This window comes from Fulvia fulva, chromosome 12, assembly GCF_020509005.1.
Source record: "Fulvia fulva chromosome 12, complete sequence".
NCBI lineage: Eukaryota > Fungi > Ascomycota > Dothideomycetes > Mycosphaerellales > Mycosphaerellaceae > Fulvia > Fulvia fulva.
The window spans coordinates 2,385,966-2,405,088 of NC_063023.1; the positions used below are offsets into that span (position 1 = coordinate 2,385,966).

Consider the following 19,123-nt stretch of genomic DNA (forward strand, 5'->3'; position numbering starts at 1 on the left):
AATAGCGTTTAAGCCTCGGTAGTCTACGTAGAAGCGTAGGCTACCGCTAGGCTTCTTAACGAATATAACGGGACTACTAGCGCTAGAACGGCTCGCTCGAATAAACCCCTTCTTTAGGTTCTCTTCGAGGTATCTCTTAAGGACGATAAGCTCTTCTCGGGACATAGAATATAGCGGTCCGAACGGTGTCTCTGCACCTTCTTCTAGCTCAATCTTGTGGTCGTAAGGGCGATGAGGAGGCAGCTCGTCTGCGGCTTTAGCATCGAATACGTAGAGGATGTGGTGTGCCTAAGGAGGGACCTTCGTAGCAGGGTCGGTAGGTGTACGCTTCTTGTCGAGCTTCTCGAGGGCGATGTCGATATCGCGGAGAGAGGCGGCGAAGACTTGAGCTTTGGGCTGCTTAGCAGCAGTAGTGAAGGCAGCGGCGTTCACCTGGAAGATCTTGGTATACTCAGGACCGCGCTAAGGCGGCGGAGAAGGCGGAGGTGCCGGAGGAACTTCTAGAGGGAAGCTGACAGTAAGGGAAGTCCAGTCGATGATAGGTCGGTGTCGTCTGAACTAGGGGAGGCCGAGGATAAACTTCTGATGCGGTAGGGACGTAAGGAAGCTAGTGATCGACATACGCTTGCCTCCGAGGGTGATTGACGTGTGTACAACATGAGTAATCTTACTAGTAGTAGTCTCCGTGCCGTCAAAGAGTTCAAGGGTGCGAGGGTACTTCAGTTCCTAGGGTTCGAGGTTGAGAGAGGTCGCGAGTTTATAGTCCATAAAAGACTCGCCTAGTGCGCTAGTGTCTATAAGAGTGAGATTGGAAGAAGAGAGTTTCTTTGAGCCGATATTTACATTCGTGACGAACGGTTTACAAGCGTGGTCCTTACCCGTCTCGTCGTACAGGTCTAGCTGTGCTGTATTAATCCTCAACTTCTTTCCTCTCTTCACTTTCGGTAAACGTTATTCTTGGTCTTCATCGCGTCGATGAGGAAGACCTAGGCTTTTTCCTGCTCAGCGGGAGCAGCAGGAGCAGGCTCGATAGCGCCGACAGCGCCGCGAACCGGGTTGCGGGCGTTACGGGTAGCGAGCTGCGGACAGTTAGCTGCGATGTGGCCTAGACCGCCGCAGTAGGTGCAGAGTCCGGCCTAGCGACGGCGAAGCTTCTCTTCGGGAGTGAGCTTACCGTTGACGAGGCCCTGGACTCGAGGGACGGCGGCACCAGCGCTGAGATCTATAGCGTCACCTATAGAGACGGGAGGGAGAGCCGTAGGAGCGGCGGCGCCTAGTGGAGCAGCGAAGTGGCTTCCGGGACCACGAGGCTGACGACCTTAAGAACGGGAAGCGAGGAGAGAGGCGGTGTGTTTCATGTTAGAGTCGAGGCGCTGGCAGGTCTCGACGAGCTTACGGAAGCTTATAGCACCGACGTCCTTGTCCTCGAGGGCTCGAAGAAGCTCTGCTAACAAACCACGGCGGAGAGTGCTCTTCTTGGTCTCTTCGTTGTAGCCGGTGAACCCGATATCGCGGTTGAAGGCCGCGAGGTACTCGGCGAAGCTCTTGTTCTTCTGGAGGAGGTTGTAGATGGCGTTCTAGGCGGTGGCTCTACGGTCTGGATCACCAAAGGCAGCACGGAGGTCCTACATCAAGGTGAGGACGTCCGGGCAGCCGATAGTCTGCGTAGCGTTGTCGATGTAGTGTTGTACCTGAGCCGCGGCGTCTCCCCGAAGGAGGGAGAAGACGTACGTGACTTTGTCCTTCTCTTGCGGAAAGTGGTCGGCATTAGCCAACAGCTTGATGGTGAGCTGTGTCTCAAATGCCTCAAACTTGCTCTTGTTGCCGTCGAACTCGTCTGGGTCGTTGACCTTCTTAGAGAAGTGCTGGCGGCGGTTGTCGTCGGCGTGCGGGGCGAGGTTCTAGAAGGTGTTTACAATACCTTAAAGGTATGTTGCTTAGTTGTTTGCTTGCTCGACCTGCTAGGCGGTCTCGCGGAAAGAGGAGACGGTGCGGTTGATAAGAGCGTAGGCGGTGTCGGGGTTAGCGTTTGCCTAGGCACCGAAGGCAGCGGCGTTCGAGAAGGGGATGTCAGTCCACTCACTAAAGTAGAATAGAGTGTCTTGGTTGTCGAGGTTGACACCTCTATCGGTGGCGTGGTCACCTATAAGGATGACTCGAGTAGTTGACGGTTTGTTGGTCTTTTGTGATGTTAGGGCGAGAGCCTGGCCTATGAGATGCAAGGGTGAAAGCGAGAATGTAGGTGCGAAGTGCAGATGCAAAAGGGTATAGTATGATTGCTACACAAAACAAAAGACGAAGAAAGTAAGAGAGGCCTAGGGAAGGCCAGATATTTATACGCGACCCTCGCGAGTGCGTGTCCCCGCATTAATAGGGCTAACCCGTGCGAAGCCGCGCTCAGCAGCTTTGCTCAAAACCTTATTCCAACCTGCCCTACGTTCCGAGTCTTCCACGTGCTTCAAGGTTTGGTAGAGGGGTGAATTTGGAGGGCTGGGTCCCGTAGTGAATGTTGCGGGGCATGTGATTCTTGGCGCTTACACACCAAGCTGGACTGTCACTTCTTGACGACTTCTGAGCGCTCTGAGGCTCTTCTGTCCCCACCTTCTGTACACTCTGTGGGGAGACCATGACACCTAGACGAGTTCGACGGTAATAAGAGCAAGTTTAAGGCATTTAAGACACAGCTCACTATCAAGCTATTAGCTAATACCGACCACTTTCCGTAAGAGAAGGACAAAGTTACGTACGTCTTCTCCCTCCTTCGGGGAGACGCCGCGGCTTAGGTATAACACTATATCGATAACGCTACGTAGACTATCGGCTACCTAGACGTCCTTACCTTAATATAGGACCTCCGTACTGCCTTTAGTAATCTAGACTATAGAGCTACCGCCTAGAACGCTATCTATAACCTCCTCTAGAAGAACAAGAGCTTCGCCGAGTACCTCGCGGCCTTTAACCGCGACATCGGGTTTACCGGCTATAACGAAGAGACTAAGAAGAGTACTCTCCGCCGTAGTTTGTTAGTAGAGCTTCTTCGAGCCCTCGAGGATAAGGACGTCGGTACTATAAGCTTCCGTAAGCTCGTCGAGACCTACTAGCGCCTCGACTCTAACATAAAATATACCGCCTCTCTCCTCGCTTCCCGTTCTTAAGGTCGTTAGCCTCGTAGTCCCGGAAGCCACTTCGCTACTCTACTAGGCGCCGCCGCTCCTACGGCTCTCCCTCCCGTCTCTATAGGTAACGCTATAGATCTTAGCGCTAGTGCCGCCGTCCCTCGAGTCTAGGGCCTCGTTAACGGTAAGCTTACTCCCGAAGAGAAGCTTCGCCGTCGCTAGGCCGGACTCTATACCTACTACGGCGGTCTAGGCTATATCGTAGCTAACTGTCCGTAGCTCGCTACCCGTAACGCCCGTAACCCGGTTCGCGGCGCTATCGGCGCTATCGAGCCTACTCCTACTACTCCTACTAAGTAGGAAAAAGCCTAGGTCTTCCTTATCGACGCGATAAAGACTAAGAATAACGTTTACCGAAAGTAAAGAGAGGAAGGAAGTTGAGGATCAATATAGTATAGCTAGACCTATACGACAAGACGGGTAAGGACTACGCTTATAAACCGTTCGTTACGAATGTAAATATCGGCTTAAAGAAACTCTCTTCTTCTAATCTCACTCTTATAGACACTAGCGTACTAGGCGAGTCTTTTATAGACTATAAACTCGCGACCTCTCTTAACCTCGAACCCTAGGAACTGAAGTACCCTCGTACCCTTGAACTCTTTAACGGCACGGAGACTACTACTAGTAAGATTACTCATATTGTACACACGTCAATCACCCTCGGAGGCAAGCGTATGTCGATCACTAGCTTCCTTACGTCCCTACCGCATCAGAAGTTTATCCTCGGCCTCCCCTAGTTTAGACGATACCGACCTATCATCGACTAGACTTCCCTTACTGTCAGCTTCCCTCTAGAAGTTCCTCCGGCACCTCCGCCTTCTCCGCCGCCTTAGCGCGGTCCTAAGTATACTAAGATCTTCTAGGTGAACGCCGCTACCTTTACTACTACTACTAAGTAGCCTAAAGCTTAAGTCTTCGCCGCCTCTCTCCGCGATATCGATATCGCCCTCGAGAAGCTCGATAAGAAGCGTATACCTACCGACCCTACTACGAAGGTCCCTCCTTAGGTACACTATATCCTCTACGTATTCGATACTAAAGCCGTAGACGAGCTACCTCCTTATCGCCCTTACGACTATAAGATTAAGCTAGAAGAAGGTATAGAGACACCATTCGGACCGCTATATTCTATGTCCCGAGAAGAGCTTATCGTCCTTAAGAGATACCTCGAAGAGAACCTAAAGAAGGGGTTTATTCGAGCGAGCCGTTCTAGCGCTAGTAGTCCCGTTATATTCGTTAAGAAGCCTAGCGGTAGCCTACGCTTCTACGTAGACTACCGAGGCTTAAACGCTATTATAAAGAAGAACCGCTACCTAATACCGTTGATTTAGGAGACGCTCGAGCGCCTCTCTAAGGCTAAGTACTTTACTAAGCTCGATGTCATCGCTACGTTTAACAAGTTACGAATAGTAGAAGGACACGAGTATCTTATAGCCTTCCGTACTCGCTACGGGCTATTCGAGTCGCTCGTTATACCCTTCGGCGTTTATAACGGGCCTAGTACCTTCTAGAACTTTATTAACGACATCCTTTAAGAGTTCCTCGATTAGTTCTATACTAGCTATATCGACGACATCCTAGTCTATAGCGAGACTAAGGAGGAGTACCGCGAGCACGTCTATAAGGTCTTTTAGAAGCTCGTAGACGCCGGCTTATAGCTCGATATCGATAAGTACGAGTTTAAGAAGACCGAAGTCAAGTTCCTTAGTTTAATTATTACCGTAGACGGCATTAAGATAGACTAAGAGAAGATCGACGCTATCGTCGAATAGGATACTCCTACGAACGTTAAAGAGGTCTAGGGTTTCCTAGGCTTTACTAACTTCTACCGCCGCTTTATCTACGTATTCTCGGGCGTAGTACGCCCTTTAACGAAGCTTACGCGTAAGGGTAAGAAGTTCGCCTAGACCGACGAATACTAGGAGGCTTTTGACTTGCTTAAAGCGAAGTTTATTAAGAACCCGCTTCTATAGTACTTCGATTTCGAACTAGAGACCCGTATAGAGACCGACGTATCCGACGGCGTAGTAGGCGGTGTCCTACTATAACGCCGCTCGCCTAAATCCCCCTAGTTACCTATCGCCTTCCTCTCTAAGAAGATGACCGCTACGGAGTATAACTATAAGATCTACGACAAGGAGCTTCTCGCTATCGTTAAAGCTTTCGAAGAGTAGCGCCCCGAGCTCGAAGGCTCTACTATGCCCGTCCAAGTAAGCTCCGACTATAAGAACCTCGTCTACTTTATAAAGAGCAAGCTACTTAATCGTCGCTAGGCCCGCTAGAGCGAGTTCCTCTCCCGGTTTAACTTTATGATCTCGTATACGCCCGGTAAGGCTAACTCGATAGCCGACGCCCTTATCCGCCGCCCTAGTAACTCTCTAGTTAATCGAAGAGGGGGCCGGCAAATCGTAGAGTAATAAGTTATTAAAGAGCACAACCTCTCTTCCGAGCTTCGAGAGTACCTATCGAACGGCTAGCCTACGCTCGCCGCTTCCTTTACTACTCTCGTACTCGCTCCTACCTACCTTAACGAGAGTAATAATAAATCCGAGCCTAAAGAATACGCCTCGGACGCTAAGGACTTAAACGATAATAAAGAGGGCTTAGTAACGACCGACGGCTTATCCGAATTAGACTTTAAGGGGTTTAATAATAAGGAGCAACCTAAAGGTATTATAGTACGAGTACGAATAGCGTACGATACCGACCTAGACGCCTAAGAGTTAGTTTAGGCCCTTAAATCTAGCGCGAGGACATTCCCGGGCTTCTCGCTATCCGAGTACGAGCTCTAGGAAGGTGTCGTCTACTTCCGTAAGAAGCTTTACGTACCGTAGCCCGAAGGCTCTAATATCCGAGCTGAGATTCTTTAGATCGTCTACGACTCCGCCTCTAAGGGTCACCTAGGCGTAGCTAAGACCTATAAGCTCCTCGCTAGGTATTACTAGTAGCCGTATTCCTAGAAGGACGTCCGCCGCTACGTACTAAACTACGCTACTTACCGAAGAGCTAAAGCTAACCGCTACCGCCCCTACGGTCTCTTATACCCCCTCCCGGCTCCTAATCGTCCGTAGAAGCACATTACGATAGACTTTATTACCGATCTTCCTTACGGTAAGACCTTTAGCGGCGTAAAAGTAAAGGCCCTTCTAGTAATCGTGGACCGTTACTCTAAGGACCCGTATATAATCCCGTGCTAGAGTATAACCGTAAAGGAGACTACTTACTTATTCTACGAATTCGTCTAGCGCTTTTAAGGCCTCCCGGATAGTATCACCTCTAATAGAGGCACCTAGTTTATCTCGTACTTCTTGAAACGTCTATATACTATCCTAGGCATTAAGTATAACCTCTCGACTAGTTTTTAGCTATAGACCGACGGCTAGACCGAAATTACGAACGCTATCCTCGAATAGGTCCTTCGTTACTTCGTCGACTACTACTAGAAGGATTGGCCTTAGTATATCCCTACGGTAGAGTTCGCTACTCGTAACTAGGACTCGGAGACTACTAGCTACTCTCCCTTCTATACTACGAGAGGTTACTACCCTCGTATAGGTATAGAACTAGAAGAACCTCTCCCGCCTACCGAAGACGTAAACGAGCAAGTAGTAGACGAGTTCGCTACTATACTCTTATAGATCTATAAAGAAGTTCACGACGAGATAGTGTACGTATAAGCAATCTACGAGGATTAAGCTAATCGTCGTCGCTAGCTAGCTCCCGACTACTAAGTAGGCGATATAGTCTACCTTAACTCTAAGAATATTAAGACGGACCGCCCCTCTAAGAAGCTAAACTAGAAGAACCTAGGTCCTTTTAAGATTACCGAGCGTATTAGTTCACACGCCTACCGTCTAGCTCTTCCTACGAATATAAAGATCTACGACGTCTTCTATCCCGTACGCCTTCGGCCGTCGGCTAAGGACCTATTCCCGAACCAAAACTAAGACATACTAGGTCCTCCCGATAAAGTAGAAGTCGACGAGCCTATTAACCTACCTTCTGACGACTATACCGTCCGTAAGATCCGGGGAATCCGCGTAGAGCCTAACGACGTTAAAGGACTACCGCCGATTAAGTATAAAGTCGAATAGTAAGGTTGCCCTAAGTAGGATACCTTATAGGAACCTATCTAATATATTATCTTTAATCGTTAAGCAATCGAAGAATACTACGCCCGCGTAGACGGCCTAGAAGTCAATATTAGTAGGCTCTTCGAATCTAAGCTCTTCGACGGGGCTTACTAATAGTATATCGACTGTTAAGATGTAGCATCTCAAAGGGAGTCAACAATCAGGAAGTGATCTGGCAGCCTGAGGCATCTACAATGACTCAGCTTGTAGGGAGATACCTTCTCTCCCCTTTAGCTTAGATAGACATCCAACACAATCAACATATTGGTTCCTGATATATTGCTGCATGCTCGTGCTATTAGTCAGTTGAAGATTGATCTCTTACTCCACTCCGCTGCCATCCACCCGTACCTGTTCAACAGGTTATGAGCCCGGGTTTGTGCAGGAATAAGAGCAACCTATATCAGTACAGGTTACTTGTATCCCTTGCTATCGTAGCAGAAAACATCTGGGAATCAGAAGTCTACCCCGTCTATCCTATCAAGGAGCTTAGTTCGATACTAAGTGATAGGTAACCCAGACAAGGACTCTGTGCGGCTTACTCAAAGCCAATACCTTGAAGATACTCTGTAGGCAGAACTGCATCGAGATACTATCAAGAAGGACTTCAAGTAAGTCATTTGAAGCTCTGCTAGGAGAGACAGACCTGTGTCCTAGCCCCGAGACCTCACACCGCTCCTTCTTTACTTTACCAAGCAGGCCTTGGTATCCACACCTACGAACTTTCCCATTCTACACCAGAAGCCTCAGCAGGATCTGAGCCACCACCTTGGAACATACACACCTTGTTTCATTACATCCAATTTATTATGGATTCATACCAAGAGAAGACAGAGGAGAAGGGAGGCAAAATCCCAATTCTTGGGAGGGACAATTGGAAGAGATGGTTCAACCTTCAGAGATACAAGATGGAGAGCCAATCAGCATTCTTTGCAATTGATGACCTAATGGAAGTGTCTTTTGACAACATCAAGGGCAAGACTCTGAAACTCCAAGAAGAGGCTACAACCAAAGAGATCCTCAATACGCCAACATGGACAAGACACAATGCAGTATGCAACTTCAGTATCCTTAGTAGGATCACAGAAGAAGATGAATTTGAGCTTGAGGGCTCATGTGAATCTGGAAGAGCTGCTGAGAAGTGGGTGTATCTCTGGAACAAGTATAGCCAGGTGCTACCAACCCATGCACATGAGCTCACAAAGCAATTTGTGACCTTTGAGATGAGTGAAGAGTTCACCATCAGATCTGCATGGACACACCTGGTTTCTCTTGGAAAAAGGATTGCTGATGTTGACCCAGAGGGTCAGCATTACAGGAAAGCTGATGTGAGGATGACCCAGCTCTTAAGCTCACTGCCACCTGACTACCATGTAGCCAGGGATACTATCATGGCTCAGCCAAAGATGGATCATGAAAGGACCTTAAAGATCCTTGAAGCTCAAGAAGCCAGGTTGGATCCCTCTAAGGCTGAGTATGGCATGGCAGCCACCTGGGTCAAGCCCTCAGGTCTAGCAAGACCACTCTCCTGCCTTCTCTGTGAGAAGGATCATCTGATCAAGGACTGCCCTAGTTTGCCTGAGGCAAGAAAGGTCCTTAGATCTCATTCCCAACCACCATCTTCCCAGAATACAACACATGTCAAGAAGAAGAGAACTCCACCACCCACTTCAAGGAGGACACCAAGAGAGAAGTCCTCTATGGAAGAACTTAAGAAAATGGTGAAGAAACTCAGCTCTGACATGCTGTCACTCCAGAAGAACCAGGCCCAGTCTTATACCTCTAAAGCAAAGAAGACTGGAAAAGGTTTCTCCGCCCAAGAGTCACCATGCAGCTCATCCCCAGAGACAATGTCTGATGATGATGAGTATGATGAAGTGGCTCACTCAACTGCAGAAGTCCAAGGCAAGTTCCCCTCGTCAGAGTGGTTACTTGACTCCTGTGCTTCATCCCATATGACTGACCAAAGCTGCCTCTTTAGATCTATGACTCCCTTGACAAGGAAGAAATGGATCAAAGTGGGAGGTGGGTTTTTATTGGCCACTATATTGGGAATGCAGAGATGAGTGGGAGAGCTGGCAGAAAAGTTGTTTTGGAAGATGTCCTGCTTGTACCCAAGCTAGGAGTGAACCTGGTTTCATGGAACCAGTTTAGCAAGCAGTTTGGTGTGCAACCTCCATCATTTTCTCTTGTTTCCCCCTCTGGTGAGACTGTTGTCCAGACAAAGCTCCTTGGGGGGGTTCCATTCATTGATGAGATTTCTCCTCTCCTACAAGAACGGGCACATTACTCATCATGTGCACCACCAATGGAGAATGCCTTTGTGACTGCTCAATCAGAGACCGACCTGAAGCAGTGGGAGCTTTGGCATAGAAGATTTGCACACTTTGGGAAGAATTTGCTCCAGAATCTTCACAAGGTAACAGACTTGAAAGAACCCATTCCTATCCCTAAGGATGGCTTTCACCAGTGCAGAGTATGCTCAATAGCAAAGATGAAGAAGTACAAAGGCAAAGTTACAGAGAGAAGACCTGAAAGACTTGCCCTTGTATCTATTGACATATGTGGCCCACTACCAATCTCAAGACTAGGATTCAAATACTGGCTTGAGATTGTTGACAACTTCTCTAGGAAGAAGTGGACCTTTCCTCTTAGGAAAAGAGAAGATGCTCCAGTTGCTCTCCAGAACTGGAAGATCAAAGCAGAGAGGAAATCATCAGCGCAGCTGAAAGCAGTAAGACTTGACAATGCAAAAGAACTTATTGCATTAGTGAAGCAGTGGGAGAAGGATTTGGGGATTGGGCTCGAGCCGACTGAGGCATACAACTCTCTACAGAATGGACCAGTTGAGAGGTCAATACAAACCTCAGAGGACTCTATAAGGGCAATGCTTGAAGAGGCTAAAATGCCGGTTGAATTTTGGCCTGAAGCACTAGAGGCCCAAACTTATATGAGGAACAAACTGCCAAATGGCCCAGATTACGATGGGTTCAAGGTTTCACCAGATGAGGCTTTTGATGGTATCAAACCGACCATCAACCATTTGAAAGTTTGGGGATGCAAAGCTGTTGTCTATATGGACACAAGATCCCAACCTCAATGGGCAAGAAGTGACAAGCTAATGAATAGGGGTAAAGAAGCAGTGTTTATTGGGTATGTTGAAAACACAGCTAAAGCCTGGCTCTTTTGGGAACCAGACATGAGAGCTGTTAAACAACACACACATGCAGACTTCTTTGAGGACCAGCCTGGAGGTGATATGGGTCTCAATGTTCCAACATTGAATCTACCAAGCAGTGCACCAGCTAGGAAGCCCTTAGGAAGGCCGAGGAAGAACGTATCCTTAGGACAATCTACCCACCATTCAGGCGTCCATCAGAGCCCCCCCGAAATAGATCAGCCAATTGAGAGCCCTAAAGTCGCTCAGCCGAGAAAGCTGTTTGTGCAACTTCCCCAGCCTCCGGAGAACGTAGGGGAATTTCAGAAAATCGATCAGCCAATTGAGAGAAGCTCCCTAGATCCCCAGGAAATAGACGTTACTAGGTCACAAGTGACGGTCCCTAAATCATCCCTTGGAAAGAGAAAGGCTGACTATGATGTTGAGGGCTATGACATGAAACAGAAAGCCCCAAGATCCATGGTCCCTAAGCCCGAACTAACCACTGAAGTGGGAGAAGCAATGGACCTCTCAGAGAACCTTGCTGCTTTTCACCAAGCTTTCTTTGCAGCCATGCAATCAGTGGACAGTTCAATACCATGGGATAGCGAATTCCTGGAAGAAGTTGAGGAAATGGCCTTTGCAGCAACTGTAGAAGCCATTGCATACAAGCAAGAGGTCCCAATTCCAAAATCCTACAAGGATGCTGTGAATGACAAGAAATGGGGACATCTTTGGAAGGAAGCAATCCAAAAGGAACTAGATGCTCTACAGAGTAACAACACCTGGGAAAATTCTGTTCCACCAAAAGGAGCAAATCTGGTTACATCAAGATGGGTCTTTGATATTAAGAGAAGCATTAGTGGAGCTATTGAAAAGTTCAAGGCTAGACTAGTTGCAAGGGGCTTCTCACAGAAGTTTGGTGTTGACTTTATGGAGACATTTGCACCTACAGTAAGACAGGACACCCTTAGGGTGTTTATGGCTATTGTGTGTAAGAAGGATCTTCATCTTCACCAAGTGGATGTGAACAATGCATTCACAGAAAGCACCCTCCATGAAGACATCTTCATGTTACCACCACCAGGAGTTGAGCTTCCACCAAACATGGTGTTCAAAATCCTCAAAAGCTTGTATGGACTTAAGCAAGCAGCTAGAGATTGGAATCAACTCTGTGTGTCAAAGCTCAGAGAGATTGGATTCACACAGTCAGAAGTGGATCCATGCCTACTTATCCATAAGAAGAGGGAGATCATAATCCTTATACATGTGGATGACATTCCAATTGCTGCACCAAAGTTGACAGATGTTCTCTGGTTCAAAAGAGAACTTGGCAAGATCTTCAAGATCAAAGATCTAGGTGAACCTGAAAAGATCCTTGGCATGAGAGTCACAAGGGACAGGAAGAGAGGAATCCTGAAACTTGACCAAGGACACTTTGTTAGGGACAGCCTAGCCAAGATGGGAATGAACCATGAGAAGGCAGCACCTACACACTCACCCATGGACAGCTATGAGGCCCTCAAACCTTCAAGCCACATGGATGAGAGGTGTGACAAGGCAGAGTACCAGAGTATTAATGGTACTTGGATGTGGCCAGCAACAATCACAAGGCCAGACATTGCTTTTGCCCTAGGAAGGATGAGCTCATTTGTGAGTGACCCATCCACCTACCACATGAAGGCTTTGAAGAAGATCACTAGGTACCTAAGATCATACCCTGATCTAGGACTTCAGTTCTCAAAGTCTGGAAAAGGACACCTTATTGGATACTGTGATTCTGATTATGCAATGGACAAAGCAGACAGAGTCTCAATCCTTGGGTATGTCTTCTTCCTCTGTGGGGCACCAGTTTCTTGGATGAGCAAGAAGCAAAAGTCTGTAGCAACATCCACAATGGAGGCTGAATACATGGCTATGAATGCATGTGCGAAGCAGTCCCAATTCCTAGCTTCACTGCTAAGGGAAATGGATTGTCCAGAGTTAGTGGGAGACTGTTCCTATCAACCAAGAATCACTGGAAACCAGGAGACTGTATCAAATTTGAGACCAGTCCAATTAAGAGGTGACAATCAAGCTGCCCTCACCCTAGTGAAAGATGCACATGTTCATGACAAGTCGAAGCACATTGACATTGCCTATAACGCTGTTAGGAAACTTTGGTGGAGGAGGCTTATTGCTGTTGAGTACACCCCAACCTCTGAGATGGTTGCAGACGGGTTTACAAAACCAAAGACTGGTCCACACTTCCAGAGGTTTGTAAGCCAGCTGAACCTGTCATAAAAAGGTCCAAGTACTATTGACAGGAAGTGAGCAGACTGTAACCTCCCATACGAGATGAGTGGGAGTGTTAAGATGTAGCATCTCAAAGGGAGTCAACAATCAGGAAGTGATCTGGCAGCCTGAGGCATCTACAATGACTCAGCTTGTAGGGAGATACCTTCTCTCCCCTTTAGCTTAGATAGACATCCAACACAATCAACATATTGGTTCCTGATATATTGCTGCATGCTCGTGCTATTAGTCAGTTGAAGATTGATCTCTTACTCCACTCCGCTGCCATCCACCCGTACCTGTTTTAACATCGACTATAATATTAGGCCTAGGCCTAGTACTAAAGCTAAACATCCTCGATATATAGAACTACTACGGCTTCGTAGGAACTTAGCTTTGTTTAGGGGGGCTACTATTATAGTCTCCCTATAGAGTATATAGAAGGTAGGGACAGAAGAGCCTTAGAGTACTTAGAAGTCGTTAAGAAGTAACAGTCTAGCTTAGTATATAAGCGCTAAGAATCATATACCCCGTAACATTTACTACGGGACCTAGCCCTCTAAATTCACCCCTCTACTAAACCTTGACAGATTTACTTCGGCTCGTAACTATATGACTTACGGCACTCCCGCGAGTACCCGCGACTACGCTAGACCCTAGAAGAAGCACGTAGAAGACTCGGAACGTAGGGCAGGTTAGAATAAGGTTTTGAGCAAAGCTACTAAGCGCGGCTTCGTATAGGTTAGCCCTATTAATACGGCCACACGTACTCGCGAGGGTCGCGTATAAATATCTAGCCTTCCCTAGGCCTCTCTTGCTTTCTTCGTCTTTCATTTTGTGTAGTAATTATACTATACCCTTTATATCTACACTTCGCACCTGCATTCTCGTTTTTACCCTTGTATCTTATAGGCCAGGCTCTCGCCCTGACAGAATCTGAGATATAGGAAAGCTACCTAAGAAAACTCTAAATACAAAGCTGAGCGCCAAGCCGGCGGTGTGTTCGGATAAGAACGTCACAAGGCACAGTGCGGTAGGTCACGTGACCCTAAAACTTGAAAGTTGACCAATCAGAGCGGGCGCCAAGGCTAGTTGAGGGCTGGTATAGAGCTTCACTCCCTCGCTGACGCCTCACCTACGTACTCGCAAGCTCGTACTCCGGTGTGGCTAGCGCTCGGTCGCTACGCTTAAATACATCTCCAGCACTGCACTTCAGCATGTACCGTTCGCTTTCTATGTCGCTTTCATGGCGCTCATGGGTATCTTTGATGCCAACCCTTAACGCCTCTTCTGTACAGCCTAGCCCGGAGAGCCAGGGCATCGGTTCCAAACAGAACGCAACAAATCCCATAATTCAATGTCCAAGCGGCTCAGAGCAGATCGCGTTGACGAATCAGTCGTCGACTGAGTGCACCAAGGTAACACCTAAGTGCCGTTGTTTATAGCCTCGAGACAGTCTGCGCACACTCCGTCGGCGAACTCACTCTCGAATAGGGGGGTATCGACAGTGCACGAGTGGCAAAATGGGTACTCGCCTTCTTCGCGGAGTTGTTGAATGGACTTGCTCGCCATGTCTGGAACTCCATCCATCTCCTCTCGAGCTCGCATGACTTCCTCGTGAGATGTAGCCTTGCTACCTCGTGGCACGTACTCGTCGTCGTCGAGCTTCTGGCGCTTCGTGTCTGCGCCACGCTGCTTCTGCGGTGCCTTGGACAAGATGCCGGCCGGCTTACTGTTAATCGCATCGCTCACGTCATCGGTTGGGTGGCCTGCTTTGGCTCTGCGCTTAGTCTTCTTGATGGTCACAGCCGGCTGAGCCTCCGCGGTCGTAGCACCGGCTGACGTGGTGGATGGCAGTGGATCAGAAGGCCTGGCGGCTGCATCGACGACCTGGGACGAGTCGGCAGCCTCCGTTTGAGAGACATTGCCGCCCATGTCAAGGTCTGATGTACTGGTCTTTGCCTTGCGCTTGGTGCTCTTTGTTGAGCGGGTTGGCTGTTGCTTCGCATCGGCAGCGGTTCGTGTTGAAGTTGTGATGGAAGGCCGAGGCTTGGCTGCGAAGACTCCAGTCCCAGCTGCTTCGTCGACGATATCGGTCTGCTCAGTGGTGACAATGGTGTCACCCTCAGACGCAGTGGGATCGGTCACTGTTGTCGTGGCCGAAGTGACCGAAGCATCTTGCGGGTCCGCGCCGTCATTCTCATCTTCCACGTCACTCCATTCAGGATACTCTAGCTTTGGCCAAGTAGTAGGAATGAGGACACGGGCATTGCCGCTGCCGCTCAATTTGTTGTCTCCTCTCTTGAGCGAAAGGTCTGCCTGGTTCTTCTTCTTTCTCGGCTTGTCGCCATTGTGGCGGCGAACAACGCGTACGTATTCACGACGCCAAGCTGTGATTCGAGCTGGCGTAAGACCTGTCAGACTCTCGAACTCCTCATAGCTTGCCACGATATAGCCCATGCGAGCCAGGTTGACTGGATAGCTGGAACGAAATGCCGTCTTGCTATCAGCTTCGTGTTTGGACTCCTGGGTGAGAGGGTCTGCTCTTGCCTCATCGGTCAGCTGGCCGGCTATTGTTTGAAGGTCGCGTCGTGCGCGTCGACCATTTTCAATGCTCCGACCTCGGTAATGATTCTTCTTATCCTGTTCATTGCCCTTGACCTTGTTACCGTCTGCATCCGTGAAGTTCTGTTGAGGTGCTTTCTTCTTGCCCAATGTCTCCACCGTCTCCTCCTTGATCTCGACCTGGGCGCCGTTGTCTTGATCCCTGTGTATTATACGTCGCTTCATACCACTCTTGTACTGGTGAACTGCCTGATATCCCACGTGCGGAAATACAGCCTTGCCCTTGGGCGTGGCCTTGCAGGGCATCCCGGGAGTCATCAGCTTGACCTGCTTCGGCGTGCAGGCGGCGCTTGCAAAAGTGCCTTCGGAAACCATGTGATAGTATTGGACGTCGAGAGTCTGGATACTACCGTCTGTGGCTTTGCTGACTGCTACGACCTTGCCAATGAACCAAATGCCCTCCGCGGACTGTGCAAGCACGACGGCGTCTGCGCCGAGAGAAGCATCTCCGGCGGCCTGGAGACCGATTCTGCGGATGATTTCCTCCGAGTCTGGATCAATGTCTACCTCATCAGAGAACTGCGCGACTTTGCTGATTGGGCTGGATGGGTCGGTATGAAACTCGACGAGTTTGCGGATCTTGTCTGAGAATGGTGCACTTGCAGGCTTCGAGTCGCCATCTTCTAACGGACGTGCGATTATGTCGTGAGCGGTGCCGAAGTACTTGCAACCGTCGCCGTCCTGATGCTTGCGACCGTTGCGACTCATGTCGCCTGTCTTGCTTGTCCAGCTGCATAGGACTTCTTTGCCTTGGCTGGCTGGGTCTTTGAAAACGCGCAGAGGGGGTGAAGTGGATTTCGGAGACATCAGAGCAGCTGATGCGGTGTCGTGAGAGAGTTGCACTTGGTGTCCGTCTGTTTGGTTGGTGCGTGTGAGGCGAGCTGGGACCACTTCGCCAGTGGTGGTGACGGGAAGTGTCCGAGAAGATGTAGAAGGTAGCGACGCCATTATGGTGGTGTTGTTCCTCGTTCGTAGAGCTCTAGATGAGAGTTTGAAAGAACTTGGATGGAGTTGCGGTCAAATGGGCGACGTTCGAAGCGGGTCCCTTGGCGCACGTGCAGTCGAATTCGCGATTTTGTAAGTGAATGGAAAGAAGTTTACGTCATATTCCGCAAACCGCTCGGAACTCTCCAATGAGTCACAGAGTCTGTGCACGGCTTGAGAATTAAATATTTGCTGCTCTTTGGCTCTTTCCTTCTGCTCCTACAACATCCAACTTGTCGCAGCATTCCACCAATCCTGCACTTCTTGAAGTATCCACGTCATGATGAAGGCGCCCCCCATCATCATTCAGAACACATCAAGCGGGTACTAGGAGATTGAGAATGACTGCACAAGTGAATCGTCTTCAGTCAGTGTCAGCTTCTTGGACATACCAGGATGTAGTCTCAGCTTTGGGAGTTCGAGCCGGCACCTTGCCCCTGTTCTGAGCCAACCGTGTTGACTGCATTATGAAGAAGTCTAGAGTCCCTCTGACCGTAGACATCGTGGATTGGATATCTACATCCTGTTTTGCGTGCGACTGCATCTCAAGAGACGCGGGTCCATGCATTGCTCTACCTACCTTTGGGGGTTTGAGACGTGGGTCTCACATACACATTCGGTCATCTCGACTGTCGGTCACTTTTTCATCGTGCTTGGGACTTTGGCCCTGCCACGGAGAAGAAAGCATGAATCACACGACCAGTCCTTCACTCACCTGGAAGATGGATACTGCAACTATGGCGCTCAGCGGCTTGATACGGTAGTGGAGAAGTCTTTCCGCATCGCAAGTGAATGTGGAAGCTGCCCAGGTGCCGATGTCACCTTTCAGCAAGCCGATAACAAATCAGTTGCAGAAGGAGTGTTGTTGGTGACACTCATTGTCGAAGCTGTATCGTGCTATTCATCCTCGTCGCTACCGATGCCACTCTCATCATCGGCGTTCAGCGATTGCAAAGGCTTCCACTCCTTTGGAATGGTGAGCTTTGCGGTGGTGTGTCGAGTCAGTTTGACGCCATCCGCTTGATGAGCCTTGACGACCTGGCTGAAACAGTACCAAAGGGCTCGGAGAGCTCAGCGCTTGACTCCCTTGATAAGCTTGATACCTTCGAATACCGAGATGGACCTCTGGCTGGGCAGCCGCAGCATGCCAAGCTCGGCCGCAAACTTTCACATGTCGCGAAGCTCGCGATCTTGCGACAAAGCAACGTAAGCGGTTTGACTTCAGATTACAAGTAATAGCTTGTGAGTGTATGTTAGTAGACTCGCGAGACTGACGTCACCAGCAGTGAACAAAATGGATGTGTTGCGGATGAACTGTTTGCTTGAGTGCTGAGTCACATGGTCCGTGCTTTCAACCCTCCAGTGCATAAATATTTCTTTCTGCGCTCTCCACCCTTCAACGCATCAATATTCTCGGCTCCAAAGCTCCACCTCATCACTTGCAGAAACAGATGCGAAGAGTATGGTACGATTGACTTGTCGTACTGGCATACGCAATACTCCTAGTAATCCGCGACCCCTCTCGACACACTGTCTGGTGCGATTGATTCATCTCGCACCCGAAGACGACGATGACGATCGTGGTCTGGGAGTGGCTTTGCAGACCGAGGGAGCAAGTGGAAGAGAGTTGCGGAGTCGAGCACAGCTCGTTCGAGTTCGACATATCTGATCAACACGATCGAGAGGCCCGAGACACGATTTATGATACGATCGACTTGTCTCGCATCCCGGGATACTTCGCTGAACGAACGCTCGATCGTGTTGACGGCGCGGAACTCTCAGCCGACATAGTCGAGAGCATTCGAGACGCTGGGTATGGTGCGATTGATTTATCTTGCATCCTGGGATACCATGCAGAATGGAGACTCGACTGTGTCTGGCTAGCCTAGCAGGGTGATTATCTGTTAGTGTGGCGATATGCAACCTGTCCATCGCTTCCGAAAGGCAAGATTGAAAAAGACCACGCTTAGCATGGTGCGATTGATTTATCTCGCACTCTGGGATGCTTTGCCGACCGTACACTCAAGCATGCCGGATGAGGCGGTCGTGAGACAGCAGAGTGGCGATCTGCAAGACGAGAGGGCTTTCAAACCTGTCACTGGTTACAGACGGGTGCATTGGAGAAAGTTCTGAACGCGAAGTATGGCTCATTGACGTTTCGCGTGCGCTGGGATACTTCGTTGGCCAGATGCTCTGATGTGTTCCGATGGAGCTAATGTAGGATAGCAGAGTGGTGACCTGCTGGTTGGGCTTGGGACGCTGCGAACTACTTCTGAAGGGTACGCTCGAGAAGGGTTCGGATGCGCAGCATGGCACGCTGACATCTCGCGTGCTCCAGGATGCTTCGTTGACGGATGCTTGAGTGGACTTGGCGAGGGAGTGGTTTTGAGAACGGCCTGTCGCGAACTCTGGGCCTATATCCATCAAGACACAGATCCGCCTTCGCCGGCATGGCTATGAGACCATTGTCTCGATGAGCTTGCTTTTTGTCAAGTTCACAACTCTTTTTTCATCGTAGTTGGGGCTGCTGTCCTGGCACGGAGAAGAATAGATGGACAGGCAGTGAACGTAAATGCCCAAATGGAACAACTATTATGTCATGCGTGCCATTCGACTTACTGCAACCACTCAATGACAGCTTTATTGGTAAGCTGGGTCGGAGTGCGGCTTCGAAGATCACCCTCTCCAGACGCTGATGAGCGAAGGCTTGGCGAATTTGCATGTGACGGGACGATTCCACCCTGTACATCTGTACCATTCGCTTTAAGTTC

The 19,123-nt window shown here is 49.2% G+C and overlaps 1 protein-coding gene across 1 annotated transcript; it reads right to left on the reverse strand.

Annotated features, from left to right (window-relative positions):
• Window positions 1-14,168: 14,168 nt before the first annotated feature.
• CLAFUR5_13995 (uncharacterized protein) lies at window positions 14,169-16,316 on the reverse strand (the record flags this gene model as incomplete). Its single annotated transcript, XM_047913143.1, has 1 exon — window positions 14,169-16,316. One exon carries the CDS (start codon window positions 16,314-16,316, stop codon window positions 14,169-14,171), a length of 2,148 nt encoding a protein of 715 aa, XP_047768651.1.
• Window positions 16,317-19,123: the final 2,807 nt, after the last annotated feature.